Source organism: Xyrauchen texanus, chromosome 5 (assembly GCF_025860055.1).
Source record: "Xyrauchen texanus isolate HMW12.3.18 chromosome 5, RBS_HiC_50CHRs, whole genome shotgun sequence".
NCBI lineage: Eukaryota > Metazoa > Chordata > Actinopteri > Cypriniformes > Catostomidae > Xyrauchen > Xyrauchen texanus.
Window position 1 is genome coordinate 24,575,485 of NC_068280.1, and position 24,326 is coordinate 24,599,810.

General features: G+C 36.7%; 1 protein-coding gene across 2 annotated transcripts in view; it reads right to left on the minus strand.

The window, feature by feature from the left end:
• The window catches only part of vps8 (VPS8 subunit of CORVET complex), a 178,543-nt gene extending 155,326 nt beyond the window's left edge, over positions 1-23,217 (minus strand). Inside the window, exons 1-20 of one of the 2 annotated variants that reach the window (XM_052126503.1) lie at positions 23,045-23,217; positions 22,616-22,684; positions 17,574-17,706; positions 17,381-17,475; positions 17,251-17,283; positions 17,115-17,169; positions 14,939-15,063; positions 14,301-14,387; positions 14,151-14,218; positions 12,174-12,327; positions 9,825-9,884; positions 7,062-7,169; positions 6,903-6,983; positions 6,615-6,785; positions 6,146-6,220; positions 3,655-3,690; positions 3,468-3,558; positions 3,013-3,059; positions 2,701-2,769; positions 738-784 (exon numbers count right to left, since the gene is read on the minus strand). In XM_052126503.1, the coding sequence (XP_051982463.1) occupies positions 738-784; positions 2,701-2,769; positions 3,013-3,059; positions 3,468-3,558; positions 3,655-3,690; positions 6,146-6,220; positions 6,615-6,785; positions 6,903-6,983; positions 7,062-7,169; positions 9,825-9,884; positions 12,174-12,327; positions 14,151-14,218; positions 14,301-14,387; positions 14,939-15,063; positions 17,115-17,169; positions 17,251-17,283; positions 17,381-17,475; positions 17,574-17,706; positions 22,616-22,684; positions 23,045-23,116 (1,676 nt within the window). In that variant the 5' untranslated portion in view covers positions 23,117-23,217. Of the gene's footprint in view, positions 1-737; positions 785-2,679; positions 2,770-3,012; positions 3,060-3,467; positions 3,559-3,654; positions 3,691-6,145; positions 6,221-6,614; positions 6,786-6,902; positions 6,984-7,061; positions 7,170-9,824; positions 9,885-12,173; positions 12,328-14,150; positions 14,219-14,300; positions 14,388-14,938; positions 15,064-17,114; positions 17,170-17,250; positions 17,284-17,380; positions 17,476-17,573; positions 17,707-22,615; positions 22,685-23,044 lie in introns of both variants that reach the window. The other variant, XM_052126502.1, reaches the window with a different exon arrangement.
• Between the last annotated feature and the right edge of the window lie 1,109 nt (positions 23,218-24,326).

Consider the following 24,326-nt stretch of genomic DNA (forward strand, 5'->3'; position numbering starts at 1 on the left):
ATTTTTATTTGACCACGTCCACAAAAACACTTCAATGTCTACTTTACCTAATCACTACTGTAGTTTGCAAAGCAGTAGTGAACAGACAGATGGAAAGGAGAGAGCAGGTCAGTCAAGAGCAGAAAGACAATCATAACAGTGGGCATTTACTGTCAGGTCTTAAAGGAGAACCAGCATGCATTTTTGAAGTAATTTATGTGAATGTAGTTTCCAATATGTTAACAAACATTTGTGGTATCATTGCAACTATCATGGAAAGCTATCAGGTTTACCAGTATTATGTGGTCAACACAGTGAATTTGAAAGATTTTACACAGACCATGTTAGTAAGAGATTCTATAACACAAGTCTCAAACCAACATGTAATAAATTGTTGTCTCTATAAATTTGCAACAATGTATATTTTTTATTTTTTGCATGGCCTCATGTACAGGTACTCCCATTATAAGACATTCACTGTAACCACATTTTTTGTTTTTAACTCAGGCACAAGTCAAATTTATTTGTAGTGGTAAATCAACAATATGCCACAAATATTATCTATAGATCTTAAACTCTGTTTAACCCAAAGAATTCCTTCGAAGCTTCAGGGTTCTTTTACATTACTCAGATAACTCCTAGATAAAGAACAGGCTCAGAATCTATTGTGTACAGAGTACAAACAAATAATACTGTATGTTCCATAAGTCTGTGTATGTGTGTGTTTGTGTGTGCCTAGAAACTGTCTTTACACTCACGTCCTCTGTAGAAGGAGACAGTAATTCACCATGACAGGAACCATGTCCTGAAGAGGAGAAAAGCAGAGGGAAAGGAGAAATATAAAAAAGAAAAGTGATGCTTACAATACTGTAGGAAACAATGATACTGACATTATTAAAAATCATTATATTTTTATCAGCATTAACAAAATGTAACAAATTAGATCAATTAAACCACCACAGGTTTTCATGTTCAATACTAAGGCAATATGACTTTTACCTTAGTATTGAACAAGTGGCAAAAAACTTTGTTACGGCTTATTTTACTTTCCTTAAAAGAAATGAATGCATCGAAATCGATTGCATTGACAATTAACATTGTGAAAGGAAAAAAGATGGGTGCTACATTAAAAGCGCTAAGCACAGCGCTATGCGATACATACAGTAATATGCACGAATTCAGTGGGCATGGCAATTTTCGTGCAAACAAGCACTAAGTCTAGGTGCAGTTGATATTGGCAAAGCTCTAATGGGCTGGGTCCAGTGCAATTTGCTTCTGAGGTTCCTTTCGGTTATTTCAACATCAGTGTCCTATTACAGGCTATAGCCAAGCATCAGCGATATAAACAAAGACAGCACATTCATAATTTTGAACATAAATTCAAATTTGGTAGTGTTAAAGGGCTGCTGCAATTAATCAGGTGAATAGAAACATGGACTTATGTTATTTTGTGCATTAACTGAGTCCCAGTTGAATGTCAGGCATATTTCTTCCTTTATACGTATGGAAAATGTGGTTCTTGTCAGGAATTGGATGCAGGCTCCGTTAAATTATAGAGAATGTAAGCGTTATTAATTGAAATGATCTACTGACAACCAAATCATGGCTAGTATTCAACAGGGATTGTATCGGCCTTCCTGGTAAGGCTGTGGATCGCGGGATTGTTTTTTTTGTACGCTCTTCTCAGTTTTGCTTTTATAAATAATTAAACTTTAACTACAAATATTTCTAAGTTCTAACTATATTTCAAACTAAATTAAAATATAATTTAAATAACTAAGTGGTCAAAAAATACACCCACAGATAGCGCAAACACTCCCACCCATTACCACTTGCACAAACATTTCCCTTAGAATATGCACTCTCACAAAAATGAGATAAGAATTTGAGCACGGTTGCTGCGCTTAGCGCAGTCATGAAAATAGAGCCCCATCTCTGAATTCGGAAGTTGAAAAAGTTGCACTAAAAATTTCTGCATGGAACGTTTTGTACAGGTAAATGCTGAAGGTTCAAATCAATGTCTAGATAACACTTATAATGTATATAACATCCGAAATAGTTTTCATACAATAATAGAATAACACTCATTGAACATGGGTTAAGTAACTGAATGAGAACATTCTGTTCCCAGCAAAAATGGCTTGTGTGAAATGTGTGTGACAGACAGGCCTTTGGAGCAGCAGAACGCGTATAATAAAACTAAATCTGTTTCCTTTGCCCTAGATATACAGAGCTAAATCTGCCATTTGGCCATGGTGAGTGCCTTATTTTTGTGATGACAGAGTGCTTTTTAATGGCAAAAGGAGATCGGAGAGCGAGTGAGACCTGGAGGCAGAAGAGAGATGACATTAGTGGGCTATTATTGAAAGCGGTTTCTGCCTTATGAGATGCAGTTTAAAAATGGATGCTGCAGGCCTGAAGACTGACATAAATGAGACTCTGTCCATCGCTCTCTCCATCTGCTCTCTTCTTGCTCACATCTCCAAAAAGCCTCTATAAAACTAAAAGCTATTCAGTTCAGTCTTGATCTCGTTAATCGTTAAATAATTTGCAATCGGAACAGGGCAGTAGAAAAACTTCTTGAGCTCTGTCCAAACTAATGATTCCATATGTAAACAGCACAGCAGAATTGAGCTCTCTGGCCTGATCACAGTAATACATGCTGGGGTAAATTTAGGGCTTCTCTGGATGACCCATCACCTGGAAGTGTTGCTCCATCACCTGTATCTTTCCTTGCTCTGGACACTTTTTCAGAGAGCAGTCCACATACTGTAACAAAATCTCCACCATCTGAGAAGAGAGAAGATCAGGAGAGGAATTTGTCAAATTGTTTGGGTTCAAAACACTTTCAGTTCAACAAATAAAAGGTGAAACATATTCATTCACAAATCAGAATTGCCCAAGGGTTTTCTTGGTAGATCCATAAAATTTCACATATCATTTATTTCTTCCACTTTCTGGCCTAACAGGAAATTGTGAAACTTGACTTTAAGAGGTACAACAGTGCCCTCATTAGCATCACAAGACTATTACCTTGTCTGCAACCACACCTTTTCTCTTAGCAGGGTCTGCAAATAGACCTGTAAAATAAATACCTTACATTAGTTCTGTGTTTCAGTCTGCATTTTGTGGCATCATTAGAGCATACAAATAATTTCTAACTTTAATTGTATTCAAACAGTTTTTGAAGTGGTAGTTTGAAGATGTAGTCTTAGTAGTCTATCTCTATCCTTTGCAATATGCTAATTAATTACACAACATAATTTACAAAGTATGCATTTTTTGGGAATCTGTATATTTTGGTGGAAAAGTACTTCAGCAATGGTCTCACAAATTAAAGACTGTAAAAATTATATTTGTATAACTAAATGAAAAGGTCTGAGAACTGTAAACATTTTCCAAAAATGTTCTGTCACAGAAACATTTGGTTCATAATTCAACTGAAGAAATTTAAAGTGACTGCATGGATAGCAAACAGTAGGACTGACCTAGCACAGCTTTGGCAGTGCCCTCGTGGAAGGACCAAGCCAGAGAGAGAGCCTCCATGAACTTCTCCTGTTTAAGCAGATGGTCCAAACGCTGCAGGACACCAAAACCAGTGTCACTTTCATCTTCAGCATGCTAATCATGTCAATAATATTACTTCTAATGATTTGTCATAAAACAACGCCTTACCTCACGCCAGTTCCTCAGTTTCATGATATGCACAGACTATGGAAAAAACACAATGATTAACCAATAAATCAAAGGGTGTTAGTTATTTCAATGGCGGCTCTTCAACTATTAGCACTTTTTTGTCCCAGGGCTTTAAATAAAAATTAATAGAACTTTTTGAAGTTAAGCAGGGCTTAAACCGGACATGCATCGAAATGAAATAAAACACACATTTTAAATGTAAATATTATATTTATAGTTTCTATAAAAACAAAATGCCTTGAATATGCCTAGTAATTATAATTTATTAATTTTATAATATTATTATTTTTTCTTACCAGATGAAGCTGAATACTTATGTAGGCTACATTAACTGAATATTTTGTTAACTGTGGTTTCTTCTTGAAGTTCTGACATTAATATCTGCTGAAACAGAATTTTCGTTTATGTTCGTTTTTGGTTTTCGTCCGTGCGAAACTTTAAATACAAATACAAACATTAAAATAAATGAAAATGGGTCAAAATAGCCTCCAAACAGGTGAGTGGAGTCATGAGTTCATAGCCAGGGTGTGCTGAGTGACTCCAGCCAGGTCTCCTAAGCAACCCAAGGCCCAGTAGCTAGGGAGGGTAGAGTCACATGGGGTAACCTCCTTGTAGTCGCGATAAGTGGTTCAGGCTCGCAATGGGGCACCTGGTAAGTTGTGCGTGGATCGCGGAGAGTAGCATGAGCCTCCACATGCTGGGAGTCTCAGCGGTGTCATGCACAACGAGCCACGTGATAAGATCCGTGGATTGACTGTCTCAGAACCAGAGGCAAAGGAGACTTGTCCTCCGCCACCCGGATTGAGGTGTGTAACCGCGCCACCACAAGGACCTACTAAGTAGTTGGAATTGGGCATTCTAAATTGGGGAGAAAGGGTGATAATAATAAAAAAGGGTTTCTGTATTTAATTAGGTGTATTTAGGACAAATAAAATGTTAGCTATGAAAAAAGACCTTTCCATCACAGAATACATTCTTTAAGATGTGGTGGAAATTACATAGTGGTGGAAATGTTTCAGAGAAAATTTAAATTCTTCTGTAATGCATGTTAGACATTGTTGGTTGACAAATTAAGTTTACTTCTGACTGTTTTAAAATACACTTTATTACTAGTACATTATTTATCAGAGTCCACAGGGCAAATATTGCCCATAGTTGAAAAAACATCCATTTGCCATTAATTGTATTGACAGAGCATAAAATCAGCCTCATTCATAAAATAGAGTACACATTAGTTGTTAATTCAAGCAACAGTTGAGCTATTTAATAAGTAACTCTTGGGAGAAGTTATACATGGCACAAGAATCAGTGTGACCTCCCAGAGCTGGCCCAAAACCATGTCTAATGGATTACCCATGAGCAATTTTAATGCAATCATTCTTTCATGTCCCTCCTTCCAGTTGCCCCTCTCTCCATCACTATCTCTCCCCTTCCCTCCCTTTGGCTGTAGGTAAGAGAAAGTTCAGAGAGGACATCATGGAGAGCAGACCTTAATGAATATTCAGGATATGTGTGATGCCTAATTAGCATAATAGCCGATGAGCATGCCAGAACTCAGTCAGAGGGGCACTGGAGGAGTCAGCCAAAATTACAGCTGAACACACACAATCCAGCATGTGCTACCAATCTCAATGTTCACAAGATACAATTCCTGATTTCAAATATTCATTACGGCACTACTATGATTGCAAAATGAAAACTATATACTGGATAGCCCTGCTGTATAGTGCTCTGTAGATCAAAAAGAGTTTCCAAAAGTGATCAAGTACAGCTAAATATTCATTAACAATAGACGTCTTTTGATGAAGTTTCAGTGTTTTTGGTGAGGCAGAACTTGAGTATCAAGCAAAAAAGGGAATAATGTTAAACAGGCTAACACCGATGTGGGATTTAAGCTACCAGCTTAAAGTTGACACAAATAGAAGAATGTAACCAAATTCAAGATTGGGGGCAAAAGTAGCATTTTAAGAATTAGTCATTGAAAAACTAATTCTGTCCCACAGGAACTCTGTGCTCAAAGAACTCCACAGAAGAAGTTCCACGAAGTCTGAACATTCATAAAAATAATCAAATAATATTTTGTTAAGCAAATATTTTGCTTAATTGATAATGATTTCCTCTAGATAACAATAAGGGAAGTATTATTCTCTTCCCCTTGTAACACATTTTTCCATGTTTAACCCTTGTATTGTGTTAATTTGTGCAAATATCTTTTGTGTTTCCGGTCAGAAATGACCGACCAAGATTGTAAATAAATCTCCCATATTGCATATATTGTCCCACCATTGTCCCATGCAAAAAGGTCTGCAAATTACTTCTGTGCCTGCTGATGGCCCAGTTCTCTGAATATTTAGGTGAGAAGAGGGCATCTGCCTCAAATTGTTTGGTGGTTATGGCCCTGAATGCAATAAGCCACAAACGCAACAAGCTTGTTTGTTTGTGTTCAGTGTTATCATGATTGTGGCCTTACCTTCGTTCCTAGATAAATAATCTGGCCTGCATAGCTGCACACAGACTGGTAACATGCCTTCTCTCCAACTAGAGCCTGAAGATGAACAGAGGAAGAGTGTTTAAAGGTCTCTATATTGTACGTCCAACAAAATCTCTATATAGCCTCTATTTAGCAAACCCTGAAAAAATGAAGAGGAAATACAGAAAGAAACCTGACATCACATGTATTGGCCACAGAGCCTCTGACACTTGGATATCTGTGTCTTTATGAATCTAATGACCTTTACATTGACCCTTGAATATTGAATATCTGCTCTCATGATTCTAGTGTCATCCTAGGATGACCTGCCCACAGACTTTCTGATATACGTATTGTATGAAAAGATGGCTATAGCTGGTGGAATCCGTCAGTTTTCATTGGTTGGCACAATACTTGGTTTGTCTTGGCTTGTGAAACTATCATGAACTATTCAGAATTTAGTCCTCACCAAGGCTTGGCTGACATTTCCTCCAGTGGCGAGGGATTTAAAATGGCTGCTATTGTATACCAGCTGCAGCTCGGCCACATCCACTGTCTCCAGCTCGTCCTGACTGGGTCTGTCCACCACACGCAGCTTCTCTGTGCTGTCCATTAACACCAATGTACGGGGGTTTATCCACTGTACGGAATACAGAGTAAGAGACAGAAAACAAGAAAGAAGGAACTTGAAACTGTACATTCCCATTTAAGTGACAAAATTTAAATGACTGTCAAACATAGTGATGGTCTGACTCACACTCAGACCGATGATGTCACAGTTGAGTTGGAGTTGTCGCTGTTTTATAACATGTATGGTCCCAGAATCATCCTTTTTAACCTGAGCAGACACAAGAGAGTGGGTTAAGCTATTCTGTTTTAAGCTTTATTTAGTTTACAATCTATTATTCAAACAGACCAGCAGGAAGTGGACGGTGTCTCCTCTGCAGAAGGCCAGAACAGGATTGACTGCTTTCTGCACTGCCACAAAATGCCAAGCCAACAAGGGGACACTGCCAGGATCCATCTGAATTCAAAACACATTTCAACATTTATAAGACATTTAGAAATGCATTGACAAATTAAGAAGAAAGACCACGTTTAAAGGGGTTATGACATGCCTATTTTTTTTTCACATACAATATTAGTACTTTTTTGCACAAACATTTTTGACTATTGTCATATATTTGTAAAACATTATCTTCCTCCCTCATTCTGACCCTGTGTCAGAAAAGCTTGGTTTTGGTGCTGCTTCTCCTTTAAAACTTGACAGTAACTGTTATGATTGGTTCTCTGCTCTTGATGGACCTGCTCTCTCCTTACCATCTCACTACTCACTGCTGCTGGGCAAACTACAGATGTGATTAGGTAAAAGTAAGCATTGATGTGTTTTTGAGGAGGCTGAAGATGCAAATGTCAACTAAAGTGTGACATCACAAAATTTGAGTAGTCGTCATATTGGCAGCTTGGTTTTAACAAATGCTATTTTTGCAGTGAGGTGGAATTTTTCAGTTCTGAAACTTACCATACGTTTTTAGTACAATGACCTCTAAATGTAAAAAGATCAAGGACAATTTGATGTCATGCCCAATTTATCACTTGTTCTAACAAAAGTGTGAATCTCACAAAACCTGTCAAGAACACATCCAGGCCACAATCCACCCTTAAAAAATTATATTTTATTGAATAACAAATGAGGACAATTATGATTTCTTTTGCATAATTTTCCTTCTCATTACCGTGATGTGTCTGGATATTGTACTTTTTAGTAATTCCCAATATTCTCAAAAGTTATTATAATTAAATTGTCATTGCTGTAATACAATAATCTTTAAAGGAATAGTTCATCCAAAAATGAAAATGTTCTTATTATTTATTGATTTTCTTCTACAGAACACAAAGAAAGATTTTTTGAAAAATATTTCAGCTCTGAAGGTCCTCACAACGCAAGTGAATGGTGACCAAAACATTAAAGGCAGCATAAAAGTAATCCATAAGACTCCAGTGATTAAATCCATATCTTCAGAAGCGATATGATAAGACTGGGTGAGAAACAGATAAAGTTATTTTCCCTTTCACATTCTTCTCCTTTTATTTTTGGCAATTCAAATTCTACATGCATATCGCCACCTTATGGTCAGGGAACATTTAAAGTAAAAATGGACTTAAAAATGTAGGTGTAGGTGAGAAACAGCTATCAAATCACTCATGAAGATATAGATTTAACCACTTAAACCCAAAGTTTTGGTCACCATTCACTTCTTCTAAACATATTTTGTGTTCAGCTTAACAAAGAAAGTCATACACATTTTTGTATTTAAATCATCATAAATCAATAGCAGTACAACAAATACTACCATAATGTATAAAAATTAACGATTTTAACAATCTAGAATTTTCTTCACATTACAGTAATTATTATTTTGTTTTAGTTGAAATATGACAGTGACATGTTCTTGACAGCTTCGTGAGATTTACCCAATAGCAGAATTTTCTTACTGTCACAAAACACTGCTGCTTCTTGATCTTCCTACTTAATTGTACTTGTTTCTACCAGCAGAAATAATCGCACATAGTCAATGATAAATGATTGAAAACGATAATTAATTTTGCAATTCTGTTTGGTGTAACTAATGTCGCAGCAATTATACACTACACTTTTGAAGACCATTAAAGGACTTCTGAGTGTTATTTTCCCAGGTTTGCTACCAAGTAGGTGGTTTGCTTTATATTGAAGAAACTATAACAATGTGCATAAAGTAAAGATGGGGAGCTGACACAGTCATCAGTTTAATGGAGAACACTGCCAAGTAAAATAATGACAAGGAAGAGAGATGAAAACAGAGAGCTGGTGGACAGCTAACTAGAGGAGGTGGCATGGAGATGGAGAGAGAGAGAGAGGGAGAGAGAGAGGGACTATGGAGCAGTGGGTGGCAGGTCTGATAGGATTCCAGACAACAGGGAAAACTATGCTAAATGCAAATAATTAAAAACAAAGCATTTCATTGTGCATAGTTAGTATAGAAAAGTAAATGTGCTTATAAAAAAAGAGAAAATGCTTCCCATTTCTTTTGACGTTGATCTCAAAAGCCAGATATCCAATTTAACGCTTAGGCACAAATTCAGCATCCACTTAATAGAGGCCAGCCTATTTAGGAAGATGCCAACATGGCTAAAAGAACATTCGACCCAGACTGCAATAAATATGACTTCACTTGCAGCAAGGATGTTGACCACAACTTTTCTTGTGCAGTGAATTTCTAGCTTAGTATATATAATAAATACATTTGAATATATTTCAATCCTGATTTTAAGGACATTTCTGTGCACATATGCAAAATAAGCAAATTTGGTACTGTGTTTGGATAGCCACTTGATGCCCAATGTATAAATCTATGTTCTGAAGTAAAACCAATTGTGAACAAATGCTGTAAACAGTTAGCAAGTTCAGGGCTGGGTAATGTCAGGTAAGGCAAATTAATGTAACATGTTTAATATTTTAGCAGTTTAGGAAAGGAAAAACTTTAGAGATGGAGGCGATAAAATGTACGTGCTGCGAAAGCAGATACTAATTTAATGCTAAAATACACAGATTAAAAGATTATGTTTGAGGTTCTGCATTTATGGCTGGTGGAAATGCACACAAAGACACACACACAGAGAATGAGTTTGTATACTGCACCTTGCCATAGGGAAAAGTCATCCAGACTTTGAGTGAAGGCTTCAGCCCTATCAGCAGTATCTGTCAAAACACAGAGTTCAGAGGCTTCATAAAACTGCAGACAGACAGAGAGTGTGAGTATGTCTAGATGTTAGAGGCTGACCTCAAATAAGCAAAATGATTTACCTTGGTAAGGATAGAGAGTTTTACAGTGTGTCTTTGTGAATGGGGTGGTTAAACAGAAAAATGCTTAACAAGAAGTTTACATTACGCTTATCGAGCAAACATGAGCTTTATGGCTTATTCACACCAATAGCGAAACAAATTGGAGATGAAGGGTCTATTCACATCAACAGTGAAACAAAAAAGCACTCCAGTCACTCATGAGCTATGATGCAAGATAAAACAATTCTAAAAATACAGATGTCACTCATTTTAATGCAAAACCAATCTAATCTGATCAAAACAGATTTCACTAATTTTAAAGCAATGCAAAATCCTACAACTCACTTAATTGCAAAATACAAGTGATCAGATAATTGCTCTTACTTTAACCTTCTATTGTGTGATGTTGCCTCAGGGTAACAAATCTATTTGCTTCACTTTGCAAGCACATAAGATGGTAATTAAATGGCTAATATTGCAACAATATAGAATAATGACAATAAAAGTGGTGTATTTTTAGCACTAACAATACAGTCGTTGTTGTAAAATATAATAGGTGGCACAATATTAAAACATGTTATTAGGAACACTATATTAAAACTGGGTAGGGCCTCCATTTATTCTGAAAACAGCCTCAATTGTTTGTGGCATGGATTTCACAATATGTTGGAAACATTCCTTTGAGATTCTGGTCCATGTTGATATGATTACATTACGTAATGTTTTGTAGATTTGTCAACTGCACATTCATGCTACAAATCTCCTGTTCTCAAACATCCCAAAGGTGTTTTATTGGATTCAGATGTGGTGACTGGGAAGGCCACTGAAGAACAGTGAACTCATTGTTGTGTTCATGAAACCAGTTGAGATGACTTTTGCTTTGTGACATGGTGCATTATCATGCTGGATATAGCCATTAGAAGATGGGTAAATTTTGGCTAAGAATGGATGCACATGGTCAGCAACAATACTCAAGTAGGCTGTGGCATTCAAGCTATGATTGTTTAAATTTAACAGGCCAAAAGTGTGCCAAGCAAACATTCCTCACACAATTATACCAATGCCACCAGCCTGGACTGTTGACACAAAGCAGGTTGGGTCCATGGATTCATGCAGCTGGAGCCAAATCCTGACTATACCATCTGTATGCCTCAGCAGAAATTGAGATTCATCAGACCAGGATATGTTTTTCCAGGCTTCAGCTGTCCAGTTTTTGTAAACCTGTGCCCACTGCAGTCTCAACTTTCTGTTTTTGGCTGACAGAAGTGAAACAGAATGTGATCTTCTACTGCTGTAGCCTATCCACCTCAAGGTTTGACGTGTTGTGTATTCAGAGATGCTATTCTGCTCACTACCGTGGTACAGAGCGGTTATAGGAGTTACAGTAGCCTTTCTGTTAGCTCGAACCAGTCTGGCCATTCTCTATTGACCTTTCTCATCAGCAAGGCGTTTCTGTCCACATAACTGCTGCTCACTGGATGTTTTTTGTTTCTGCCACCCTTCTGAGTAAAATCTAGAGACTGTTCATGAAAACCCAAGGAGACCAGCATTAACAGAAATCCTCAAACCAGCTCATCTGGCACCAACAATCATGCCACGGTCAAAATCACTGAGATCTCACGTTTTCCCCATTCTGATGGTGGATGTGAACATTAACTGAAGCTTCTGATACGTATCAGCATGATTTTATGCACTGCACTGCTTCTACATGATTGGATGATTAGATAATCACATAAATTAGTAGGTGCACAGGTGTTCCTAACAAAATGCTCAGTGAGTGTTACATATTTAACACATTTCGCATTTTGTCAGCAATCACTTTTCATATCTCATCTTTTTACCCACTTGATTGTTACCACTATGGCTTTCATATGTTCCTTGTCTGTTTTACATCTACAGTATATGGAATACCAATTACGGTATTCACAATTAATTTGTCTCAAAAGCTTGTTTTTTATTGGTCGATGAGTTTAAAAGAAAAAAGTTAATAAACTTCATCTCAAGTGTGAACAGGTCCAAACAAATGCGTTTTTGCCATTGTCTTGGTGAAATTTACAATGAAAATATGCGCTTAGTATAAATAGGCTCTATATGGTAAATAGAAACTGTGGTTAGAGGGGAAACTGCCAGTAGACAGTACTGTGAGTTAGAGAATACCCTGCTGAAAGACTAGGCAGAAGTAGACAGTACTGACACCATGTATACCTTGGTGAGTGAGGCCATGGCCAGTAGGGAGTACTGAGTGATGGGATGTTCTTTCAGTTCAGGTCCAGCATGTAGAGGCTCCACACAGCAAACCTCTCCTTTAGAACCACTGAATAAACACCTGGATTCACACGTCCTCATCCCCATCACCCTCCTGCAAAGAGAGAGAAAGAAAGAGAGAGCTTTACTCTTTGAAATCCTTGCAAATGCTTTGGCAATACATTGAAATATTTGACAAGCCAATAAATCACAATCTAAATTGAATTGAGAATGTTCCTCCTAGGTCAAATAAGTTTTTCACTGGGTTCACATGACTCGTATAATATAATAGTGTTCCAGTATTACAGCAGTGAATGGTAGATACCTGACAGATTATGAGTATGAATGTTTTTCAGTCAACAAAAGCATTTACTGGAGAATTAATATCCTCCTCCAATGTAAAAGAATAAACCAATAACAGAATTCATCAAATTCAGATAAATATATTTCTGTTGGAATGATCTTTTGGAGTTTGAATGACTACTTGAATGCAGAATTTTTTATATCAAGATTGAGGAAAATATTTAATGGAATTCAGTAACATTTAACAATAAGGTTCCATTCGTTAATATTAGTTAATATAGGGCCTGGGTAGCTCAGCGAGTATTGATGCTGACTACCACCCCTGGAGCCATGAGTTTGAATCCAGGGTGTGCTGAGTGACTCCAGCCAGGTCTCCTAAGCAACCAAATTGGCTCGGTTGCTAGGGAGGGAAGATTTGCATGGGGTAACCTCCTCGTGGTTGCGATTAGTGGTTCTCGCTCTCAATGGGGCGAATGGCAAGTTGTACGTGGATCGCGGAGGGTAGCATGAGCCTCCACATGCGAGTCTCCGCGGTGTCATGTACAACGAGCCATGTGATAAGATGTGCAGATTGACGTCTCAGAAGTGGAGGCAACTGAGACTTGTCCTCCGCCACCCGGATTGAGGTGAGTAACCGCGCCACCACGAGGACCTACTTAGTACTGGGAATTGGGCGTTCTAAATTGGGAGAAAGGGGGATAAAAAAATAAAAAATAAATAAAAACATTAGCATTAGGTATCATGAACAAACAAATAACAATATATTTTATTACATAAGTAATACAATTGTTCATTGTCGGTTCATGTTAGTTTATAATACATGAACTAATGTTAACAAATACAACTTTTGTTTTAAAAAATGTATTACTATATGTTGAACATTTACATTAACTAAGATTAATAAATGCCGTTGAAGTATTGTTTATTGTTAGATCATGTTAACTAATGGTAACACATGGAACCTTACTGTAACGTGTTACTGCAGAATTAGTTATCAGGGATGAAAACTCATGAGAGATGAAAAGGTGAGAAAGTCATGGAGGTGTTCCAGGGGTATATTTTCAGTGTTTTGTTTGATGTATTGTTTTAAGTGTTTAAGCTTAAAGTACCCATTTCAAGTGATTTTAATAAGTAGAAGTACAAATTGTACATTTTACCAAACAATTTGGAAAAATTTGCTTCAAAAAAGGCGACTTTAACCAAAAGGTGAGTAGTTTGCATTACTGAGTTAAATTACTCGTGATTGAATCAGATGATGATACCATGGCACCTTGTTACACACAACGGTATTGATATGACACCTTGGTTACATACTATGGTACTAAAAACCATATAAACATACCATGGTACATAAATATCAAGGTACTTCAGAGAATACCATGGTATAACAACAGTAACATATCCAAGGAAACATGGTATTACCATGTTACTTTTTGCGGTACATAATAACATGATTGTGTGTTAAACATCTAAATTTAGCTAAATTCAGGACAATACTGGTATATAGAGTTTACTATCACAGAGTGCATGAGGCTTAGGCTATGTGCTGCACCATTTTCATACCATGAAATTGCCTGTTGTTAAATAAAAACAACTAATCACACAGAAAGAAGCTGCATTAATTGCACATCTCACCTGAATGACAGTTCAAACACTGATCCCCCACTATCATTACACACTGCTAATGTTGGGTTGTCAGTGAACTATAAAGAGAATGAGAGATTGGTGTTACATTCAATATCAATGAACAAGATGACTTGTAAAATGTGTACAGAAGTGCAGTACCTTGACATGTAGGATTGCAGTGCCAGGTGGGTGGGCATCTGTGATAGTTCGAAGCAGTTTACCATTGGCCAGATCCCACATGGTGATCTTATTGACAACAGGCCAAAGGTCAGAACATTTTCCCATAAATTTGTATGTGTGTTGCATCAGTACAGCAGGGTAATAAAATTTCAGCCTTACGATGACTGGAAACAGCAATATTCAAGATGTTGACCTGATATTTATGGATTAGCTAATGACTGTCCACATAGTAAACCATTCATAAGTTTTTTTTTTTTTTAAGTCTGTCTATATTTCGGCTCATGTTTGTCACGTTTAGAGTTCTAACTTGGATGTTCACAAAAGACCTGTTCTTGTGTGCGTGTTTTTAATTGTTTTTCTAGGGAAACATGCACTAGACAGGCATCTTTGTTCATTGTAACAGTCTCACTGTTGTTTTTTTACATATTGTGTCAAGAGTGCCATTTTTTAAGATGTTGTGTCAAGTTATAAGAAGTTTAAATTTTAAACAATGGGTCTTAAGACACCTGCATTGGGGTCCATTTCATTGGATCTAGCTGTTTTTGAATGCAAGACAGCATCCTGTGTGAACACACCTAATACCTCAAAACCATTGTTCTTTTACAACTGTCACTCACCTGTCCTTTAGCAAAGCCACAGAGCAGCCGTGAGCAGTCCTGATTAATACTGAGAGCTGACACTGCTCCATACTCTGCTCCAGTCGCTGTGGTGCCCAGACACAGCCGCAGGGCCTGGTTCTGATCTGAAATTACAATATTTTCATAAGGTAAAACAGCAAACAATTTGAGGATTTGAATGCAAGATGGTGCACATTATGGAATGATGTACTCAATGCAGAATTATAACAGAAGTGTTCTGGGTTTTGAAGCAATATTTGCAAATGCAGCAGCAAGCAGAATACAAACAGGCAAAGAGCGTGCAAACAGCCATGCCAAACACTTCAGTTCATATCATTCACAGAATAAATGACACTGTAATGCTCAACGTAAAGGAATGGAGATAAAAATAAATTGCCGTCTTAAAGGGATAGTTTACCCAAAAATGAAAGTTCTCTCATCATTTACTCGCACTCATGTCATAACAAATGTGTATGATTTTCTATCTTCTGCTGAACACAAACAAAGATTTTTTGAATATTTCAGATCTCTAGGCCCATACAATTCAAGTGAATGGTGGCCAGAACTTTGAAGCTCCAAAAAGCTCCAAATAAATGTTTTCTGAAGCGATACAGTTGGTTTTGGGTGATAAAAGACCAAAATGTAACTCCTTTTTCACTGTTCATCTTGACAGCTGTCTCCTTGGTGATTATAATTTCAAGCACACTTACACTTCCTGTAGTGCCATCTAGTGCTCTGTGCATGCGTCAAGCACTAGCAGGGTTCACACTCATTTCAAGGCACAATTTTACAGGATATTTCATGTGCTCCACAAGTGTAATATTTAATCAAAAACACATGCATCTATTTAAATTCTTTTTTGGGGGCATTTTTGTGTTTTGTGTGATTATTAAGCCCTGTAAAGTTGTCATTTAAATAAATAAATACACAGTCTGCATGTGCTTCTCATACACAGAAGAGCGTGCATGAAGATCATGATGATGTGTTTTCAGTGTATAAGTGGCAAGCTTTACACATTAATTTTGAAGCATGCATCACTTACAAATTTTTGTCCAAATATGTTGTATTCCATGACATTCTGCATTTTATGGCGAATGCCATTTTTATGACTAGATTTCATGATTCAGTCCATATAAGCGGACTCCAATCATTGAATAATTGAACATTAATTAAAATCTTGAGGGGTGAAGGCCAAATAACCACACTACCAACTCAGTGTGTGAATAAATTTTTTGGTTTTTAAATCAGTGGTTGACCATAAAATGTTTTTGTGGTGAAAATAACAGCAATGTCAGAATGAATTTTTTTTATTTTGTACTAAATTAATACTTGATGGCAGCACATAAGCAGAGAAGGTATGTGACAGGTATTCGTTTATGACAGTTAACCGTTGACGTTGTTTCACAATGCACAACCGCCAGCAGTGACAAAATTATTTGAATTTGTGTATTTGACTTCTATTCCGAGTCCCAATCATTTCAATGTTTTTGTACATGTAACAAAAACCTTGTTAGCAACACAATCAATAAGTTCTATTATAATAAAATATTTTCCAGGATAAATCATTATTTTCCAGGACATTTGGGTATTTTTCAAATTTTCCATGACTGGAAAATTGCATTGCAAAATTTCAGGTCTTCCAGGATGTGTGGGAACCCTGACTAGGAAGAGTAATTGAGATTGAATTCATGATTGTGCCTAGAGACTGCAATGACAACATGTAGGATGAGAAGTTGCAGTTTAATATGTTCTTACCCAAAACCAACTCAATCACTTCAGAAGACATGGATTAAACAACTGTAAGTCTTATTGATCACTTTTTTGAAGCTTTTGGAGTTCTAATCACCATTCTCTTGCACTGTATGGACCTACAGAGCTAATTTTCATTTTTGGGGGAACTATCCGTTTAACACATTTTGTACAATGTTAATTACAAATGCATTACCTTTTCCTGAACATTCCACCCAAGACAAGCCAAGGTAGAAAGACAGTCCCAAAGTAGTTTAAAATACCACACTTACTGACATATATGTTAACTGTGCTACATATACATAAGTTCATAGTTCTGAAACAGCTTTTTTATGTCAATTAACAATTAAGTACTCAAACAAATCCACTGTTGTGGCCTTTCTAAACTTTATAGCAGACTACACAAAGATTTGAATGATGTGCTTACCAAACACTAAGGCCAGACCATGCGACGTCCCCACGGCTATCACACTGGAAACAGTCTACAAGCACATCCAAATTTTACACATGAAGAAAGCAATAAAAAACTTTCATTACATATCACAAGAGAGTAAAATACTCACTATTGCAGTAGGCAAGCCTGCATCAACTTTATCCTGAAGAGAGATAGAAAGAGTAAAATCAGAAAATTAGAGAGCAATAAAGTTTAATCAGCATAAAATCTGAAATCAAGCCTCTAATTTAAAGTCTCACCGCAGCAGATACTATCTGGGCCGAGATGCCTTTCAGTACATTGCATCTAAGAACGGATCCGTGTACTGTAGCATTAGTTTCCATAGCTTTCCTCCTCCTAAGGTGAACACAGACAAAAAATATATATAAACATTCAACAGCCAACATGCATTAGACTAACATAACATCTACGAAGAGTAAGGAAAGTGTACATTCCTCTTCAGGTGTGTGCGGTCACCACTGTCAGAGCTGGCCAGAGAGGATGTTTCACACGAGTGGGTATCAATGTTCTCTGTGTTCAGGAGACACGTATCCTCTAGAATAAATGGCTCATCCTCATCTTCAGGCTAAGCAAAAAACAATGTAGGTCATTTAAATAGGTTTGCATTTAAAGAATGAAGACAGCAGAGTTGAAAATTAAAAAATATACAAACACTGAAATGTCATTTATCATCATCACTCCTCTTACAAAAAGGTACTGTGGAAGTACCACGAGTTACCACATGGTATTTTTGCACTATGAAAATTGCTGTTTATTTTGAGTGATCAGCTTGGATCCGCCCTAAAAACATTACTCAAACAATGGCGTGAGTTGGGTCGGGACTATCAGAAATAGTTGGGGGCATATTCAGAAAGCTATTTTGAAAAATGTATTCTTGCAATTCCGTTTGGTGGTGCTAGTGGCTCAGAAATTACATACTTCAGCTTTAACATCTCCATAAGCTTATTTTTATCAAAAGCAATATTGTAAGTTAAAATGTATATGAACATATTAGAAATAAGTATAATTGTTTATTTTAGTAGCTGTTTCTGGGTATTTCTTTTCACCTCTTTGGGTGAGAAAAATGATGATAAAATGTTGTACAATGATTTTTTTAAATTAAAATCTGCGAATACAAAAGGCAGTACAAAGAGTGTAGTACAGCCGTGGCCAAAAGCATTTGCAGTGACATATATTTTGTTTCGCAACGTTTTCTGCTACAGTTGTTGTGTTCTAGATTATTGTGCAGAGTGATTAGATACATTTTAAATAATTGCAAAAAGCTTCATAGGCCAAAAGAAAAAGAACCATCACAAAAACCCAAATTTCACAGTTTTTTGGCCCTGGCACAAAATGACCAGCTAACATCATTTCACTAATCATATCAGCAGCACCTGGGAAAGTGTGAACGAGTACTAGTCAGGTGAAATCACTCTGATTGGATTATAAGAGCAGACTGTTTGCTATAAAAGGAGGTAAGAAGTTCTTCCAATCATTGTGTTCTTGTTAGCAATGGTTAACTTTAAAGAAAGACATGCAGCCATCATCGCTTTGCATCAAAATGGCCTCACATGCAAGGAAATTGCTGCAAAGAATATTGCACCTGAAAGAACCATTTACCAGATCAAGAACTTCAAGGAGAGAGGTTCAACTGCAGTGAAGAACGCTTCAGGACGTTCCAGAGTGTCCAGCAAGCGCCAGGACCATCTCCTTCTGAGGAGTCATCTATGGAATCATGTCACCACCAGTGCAGAGCTTGCTCAATATTGGCAGCAGGTTGGTGCGAGTGCATCTGCACGCACAGTGAGGCGAAGACTTTTGGACAATGGCCTGGTGCCAAGAAGGGCAGCAAAGAAGCCACTTCTCTCCAAAAAAACAAAGGTGAACGCTACCATGAGCCCTGTGTCGTGCCAACAGTGAAGCATCCTGAGTCCATCCATGTGTGGGGTTTCTTTTCAATTCTGCCCAAAAATACTGCCATGAATAAAGAATGGTATCAAAACATCCTGCAAGAGCAACTTATCCCAACAATTCAGGCACAATTTGGTGATGATCCGTGCATTTTCCAGCATGATGGAGCACCATGTCACAAGGCAAGAGTAATAATGAAGTGGCTCGGAGATCATTACATTGAAATTTTGGATCAGTGAACAGGCAACTCCCCGAATCTTAATCCCATAGAGAACCTGTGGTTAATCCTCAAAAGGCGAGTGGACAAGCAGAACAAGGGTCAACACTGTAAATATTGACTCTTTGCATATATTGAATGTTTTTGCCAATAAAAGCCTTTAAAACTCATGAAATGCTTATCACTGTTTTCCAGTATACCATAGAAACATGTGAAAAAATTATCTACAAATACTGAAGCAGCAAACTTTGCAAAACACAAAATTTATGTCACTGCCAATTCTTTTGGCCATGGCTGTACTATAATGTACTGTATAAATACTTTAAAACTTAATTTTATTTAAAAATTTTTACATTGCAGTAATGAGAATATCATAATGACCATCTTTTTTTTTTTTATTGAAGTAATGAGAATTGGGAGGTTAAATGTGCATAATTAAGGGCCTGGGTAGCTCAGTGAGTAAAGACATTGACTACCACCCCTGGAGTCGCGAGTTCGATTCCAGGGTGTGCTGAGTGACTCCAGCCAGGTCTCCTAAGCAATCAAATTGGCCCGGTTGCTAGGCAGAGTCATGTGAGGTAACTTCCTCATGGTCGCCATAATGTGGTTCTCGCTCTCGGTGGGGCGTGTAGAGAGTTGTGCATGGATGCCGCGGAGAACAGCGTGAAGCCTCCACACATTCTATGTCTCCTTGGTAAGATGCACAGATTGACGTCTCAGACAAAACTGAGATTCATCTTCTGCCACCGGGAATGAGGTGAGTCACTATGCCACCATGAGGACTTAAAGAGCATTGGGAATTGGGCATTCCAAATTGGGGAGAAAAAAACTGTCATTAAATATGAACACAACGTAAAAAATCTTAATAGCCCTAAAATAGGACCAGGACTAGGGTCTCGTCCAGAACCAGTTCCATTTTTTTTCAGTTCCATTGTGATTTTCATGACTCTCGGTTCTGTGAACAGTTCCTGTGTGTGCAATTTTCCGTTGATGTGGACCGAACACTGTACTAAAATACTCTGACATGTTTCCTGCAATGCAATTGCGTGCCCACTACTAAAATCATCAGTGTGAAAAACACCGTGCTACCAGTGTATTTTTTTTTTCTTCGAAAAATTACTCTAATAAGCCGGTTCTTTTGATTCAATACACCGTGAAATATACAGTGCTTCTGGTATAGTATGTTTCCCGAACAAATTAGTCTAATTATCCTGTTCTTTTGAATTTGTAGTGCAAAACATACGCGCTTCCAGTATAGTCTGATTCTCAAACAAATTACTCTTATGACCCTTATTTAGTGATTTATTTAGTGAGATTTATGAGATTTATTTAGTGAATCAAAAACATTTAAGCTGTGACCTAAATGACGCACTATAAATATATTATAATATACTATTATATACTCAGCCATGTAGTCTATGCATTTTCAATGTGTAGTATTGTCCCAAATGGAACACTTAACGTTTTTTAATACACTAAAGCATTTACCGTTTAACAGCTAATGGAAATGACGTTTCAAATGCACGTGTTGTGTTGCCACTCAGTTTAACACTTACACTGATCAGCCACAATATTAAAACCACCTGCCTAATATTGTGTAGGTCCCCCTCGTGCCACCAAAACAGCACCAACCCACATCTCAGAAAAGCATTCTGAGATTATATTCTTCTCACCACAATTGTACAGAGCAGTTATCTCAGTTACTGTAGCCTTTGTCTGTCTGGCCATTTTCTGTTGACCTCTCTCATCAACAAGGCGTTTCCATCTGCAGAACTGTCGCTCACTGGATGTTTTTATGTTTTTGGCACCATTTGGAGTAAATTCTAGAGACTGTTGTGTGTGAATCAGGAGATCAGCAGTTACAGAAATACTCAAACCAGCCAACTGGCACCAACAATCATCCATGCGATTATGTAATCAGCCAATCGATTGGCAGCAGTGCAGTACATAAAATCATGCAGATATGGGTCAAAAGCTTCAGTTAATGTTCACATCAACCACCAGAATGGGGAAAATAATAGATCTCAGTGATTTGGACTGTGGTATGATTGTTGGTGCCATATGGGCTGGTATGAGTATTTCTGTAACTGCTGATCTCCTGGGATTTTCATGCACAACAGTCACTAGACTTTATTCAAAATGGTGCCAAAAACAAAAAACATTCAGTGAGCAGCAGTTCTGTGGATGGAAATGCCTTGATGAGAGAGGTCAACAGAAAATGGTCAGACTGGTTCGAACTGGCAAAGTCTACGGTAACTCAGATAACTCAGCTCTGTATGATTGTGCTGAGATCTAATATATAATATATATGTAATATATTATATGTAATATAATCTCAGAATGCTATTCTGATATGCAGGTTTGTGCAGTTTTGGCAGGACGAGGGGAACCTGCACAATATTAGGCAGGTGGTTTTAATGTGGCTGATCGGTATATATCTAAAATAATAAACATAGTCACACAGCGTGGGGTGATGGTAAAACATTCAACTCACATTTGTAAGGCGCTGTCTTCACTGAAGTTTTGCTAGTTGCTACATTCTCCACTATTTACAATTGTTTTGTTAAACCAGCAACGCAGCCAGGTAACTCTACGTGCAAGCCACAAGTGCTGAGTGCATGAAGTGTCCAACATTCCATTAATTTTTACGGTTGAAGAAGTGCATCATCCAGGTTCTCGTAGGAAACTTCTTTTTTTTGCATTTTCAGCTAATACTTCTTGCAATACATACACAACAAAATGGCAGAGAATAGTGTGGAAGTGCATGGTTTGGGACACACCTAAATGCTATACATCAGTTGGAGCAGTTACAAAATTATTCGGATATATACAGAACACATATACATTCTTTTTTATACTGTTACCATTATGTCATGTACTTCATACCTGTGTTACTGACTGCTTGTTTATATGACAATGTGTTGTTAAAGATACACATGTTTTGTTTATTACATTTACAACTTTGTAATAAGTGGAATTTTTTAAGAATAAATGCATGCATGAAATATATATACATATGAATATTAAATTTGTCACATTGTTCTTGTTTGTTTATATTACAATATAGTTAGGATCAATTATTTTATTGAATTAATGCTTTTAAAAAATCTACAAAACACACATTTTACAATAATTGTATTTCTAATTTGTTATATCTGCTCTGCAGAAACTTGAAATGATCTCATCATTTTGGCAACAGACTTCAGAGGGCAGTAAATACAATAAGAATTGTATGTCTTATTTCCAAATAATTCTTCCTCAAAAGTACTAAAAGCACCATTACTGAAACTGTTAAGGAACAATTGAAACTGGAATAATTTAATTCCTTATGATTCCATCCAGAAGGAGAATAACCTGACACACTCACCTCATTCAGGATGCTCTCTAGTGTCGGAGGAGTGTCCACTTGAGGAATGTCAAACTCCTTATCATCAATCTGAGAAGAGGAAATAATAACAACAATACAATATGCATCAAGCCTGCACCCTTTCTTCCATATTTTGCCAAGTGCTAAAGGCTTTTTACCATACATCAAGAATGATACAGCTTTACTTAAACAAAGCATGCATAATTACAAAAATCATGACACACATAACGAACGCACTAACTGTGAGAACCAAGACCACTGCATTGGAAGCAATACACTACTCTTACTTCATCTCGCATAAGAAACCAACGCAATATGAGGTGACAAAGATATAAAGTATAAAGATATAAAGTAAACAGAACAACACGAAGCCTGTGATGTAAAATGATATTAAATAACAAAACTGAAACAGACTAATATTAGACTTACCGCCTCTATTTCCATTAAATTGAGCTGTGAGGACGCAGACACAAGACTGCGGCTGTCTGGAGATTCGGCCATTATTCAGTCATAAATCAGATCTCAGATAATATAATAATATAGTTTATATCATATCTTTATCAGCTCCAGTTGTACTGCTCTGCACCAACAGTTTACATCCTTGTTACTGTCGGAAGGGGTGTGGTTTTTACGGCATACGTCACATTCCACTTCCGGTTTAGAAATCATTAAAAGCGTAATAATGATCGAAAGTATGTATATTATCTTTGACAACATTTAAAAAAAGAAAAGAAAAATTTAATTAAATCAGTTGAGCCATTAATAAATAGTTTACAGTTGTATATTATGAGCCACATTGACTACTTTGGAACAAATAAAAAGTAAACTTTTATTATGGCTATAGATAGGCTACCGATACTTATTTATTTGTAGGCCTATTTTGTTTTTCGTGCTTAAGTTACATTATGTTTACATTGAGCTTCTTCTTCTTCTTTTTTTAACTAACTTTCAAAATTGAACACACTGGCGTACATATAATAGTTTAAAAAATCTAAATAAACATGTCATCAATATAAGTAAAAAATAAAAAATAAGGTATAATATACATAAAATAAAATAAACACAAATCACGCAATAGAAAAATAATGTAGCCTACATATTAAATAGTTGTAATGTTTGTATTGCTTTCATGTTTTTAATTTTGGGTACATTTCCAAGTATCCACTAATTTCGAAATTATATTAAATTGTTTAAATACATATTTTCAGTCCATTTAACATTATGTATGAAATAACGAGCCATTCTACTAATTAAATCACATATAAATACTAAATTTGTATAATTATCAATTAAAACAATTTTTTAACATAACATCCGATTTTCAAAATTAATAGTCTTGGCATCTTTTTGGAAATAATTTTGTAACTCTCTCCAAAATACTAGTTTAGGACACTCGCCTAACAAATAAGTTTAATAGTCTCAGGGGCATTTTAACAAAAACACAAAATATTTTAAAATGCTGTTATTTCACTCATAGATACCGTTTTTAAACAGAAAATTCCAATAACTGTAAGCGCAAGGCCGTCCTTGTTTGCAAAGGAAAAATATAAATAAAAAAATATTATTACAACCTACTTAAAATATCCTTATCGTGCAACCTAATAGGATACAGGAAATCAATTATTCAGCTAATTCTAATTGAATACCAGAGATCTGAAAAATTATAAATATTTATAATTTCACCCCTGTTTTTAATTAGTTGCTTAGGCCT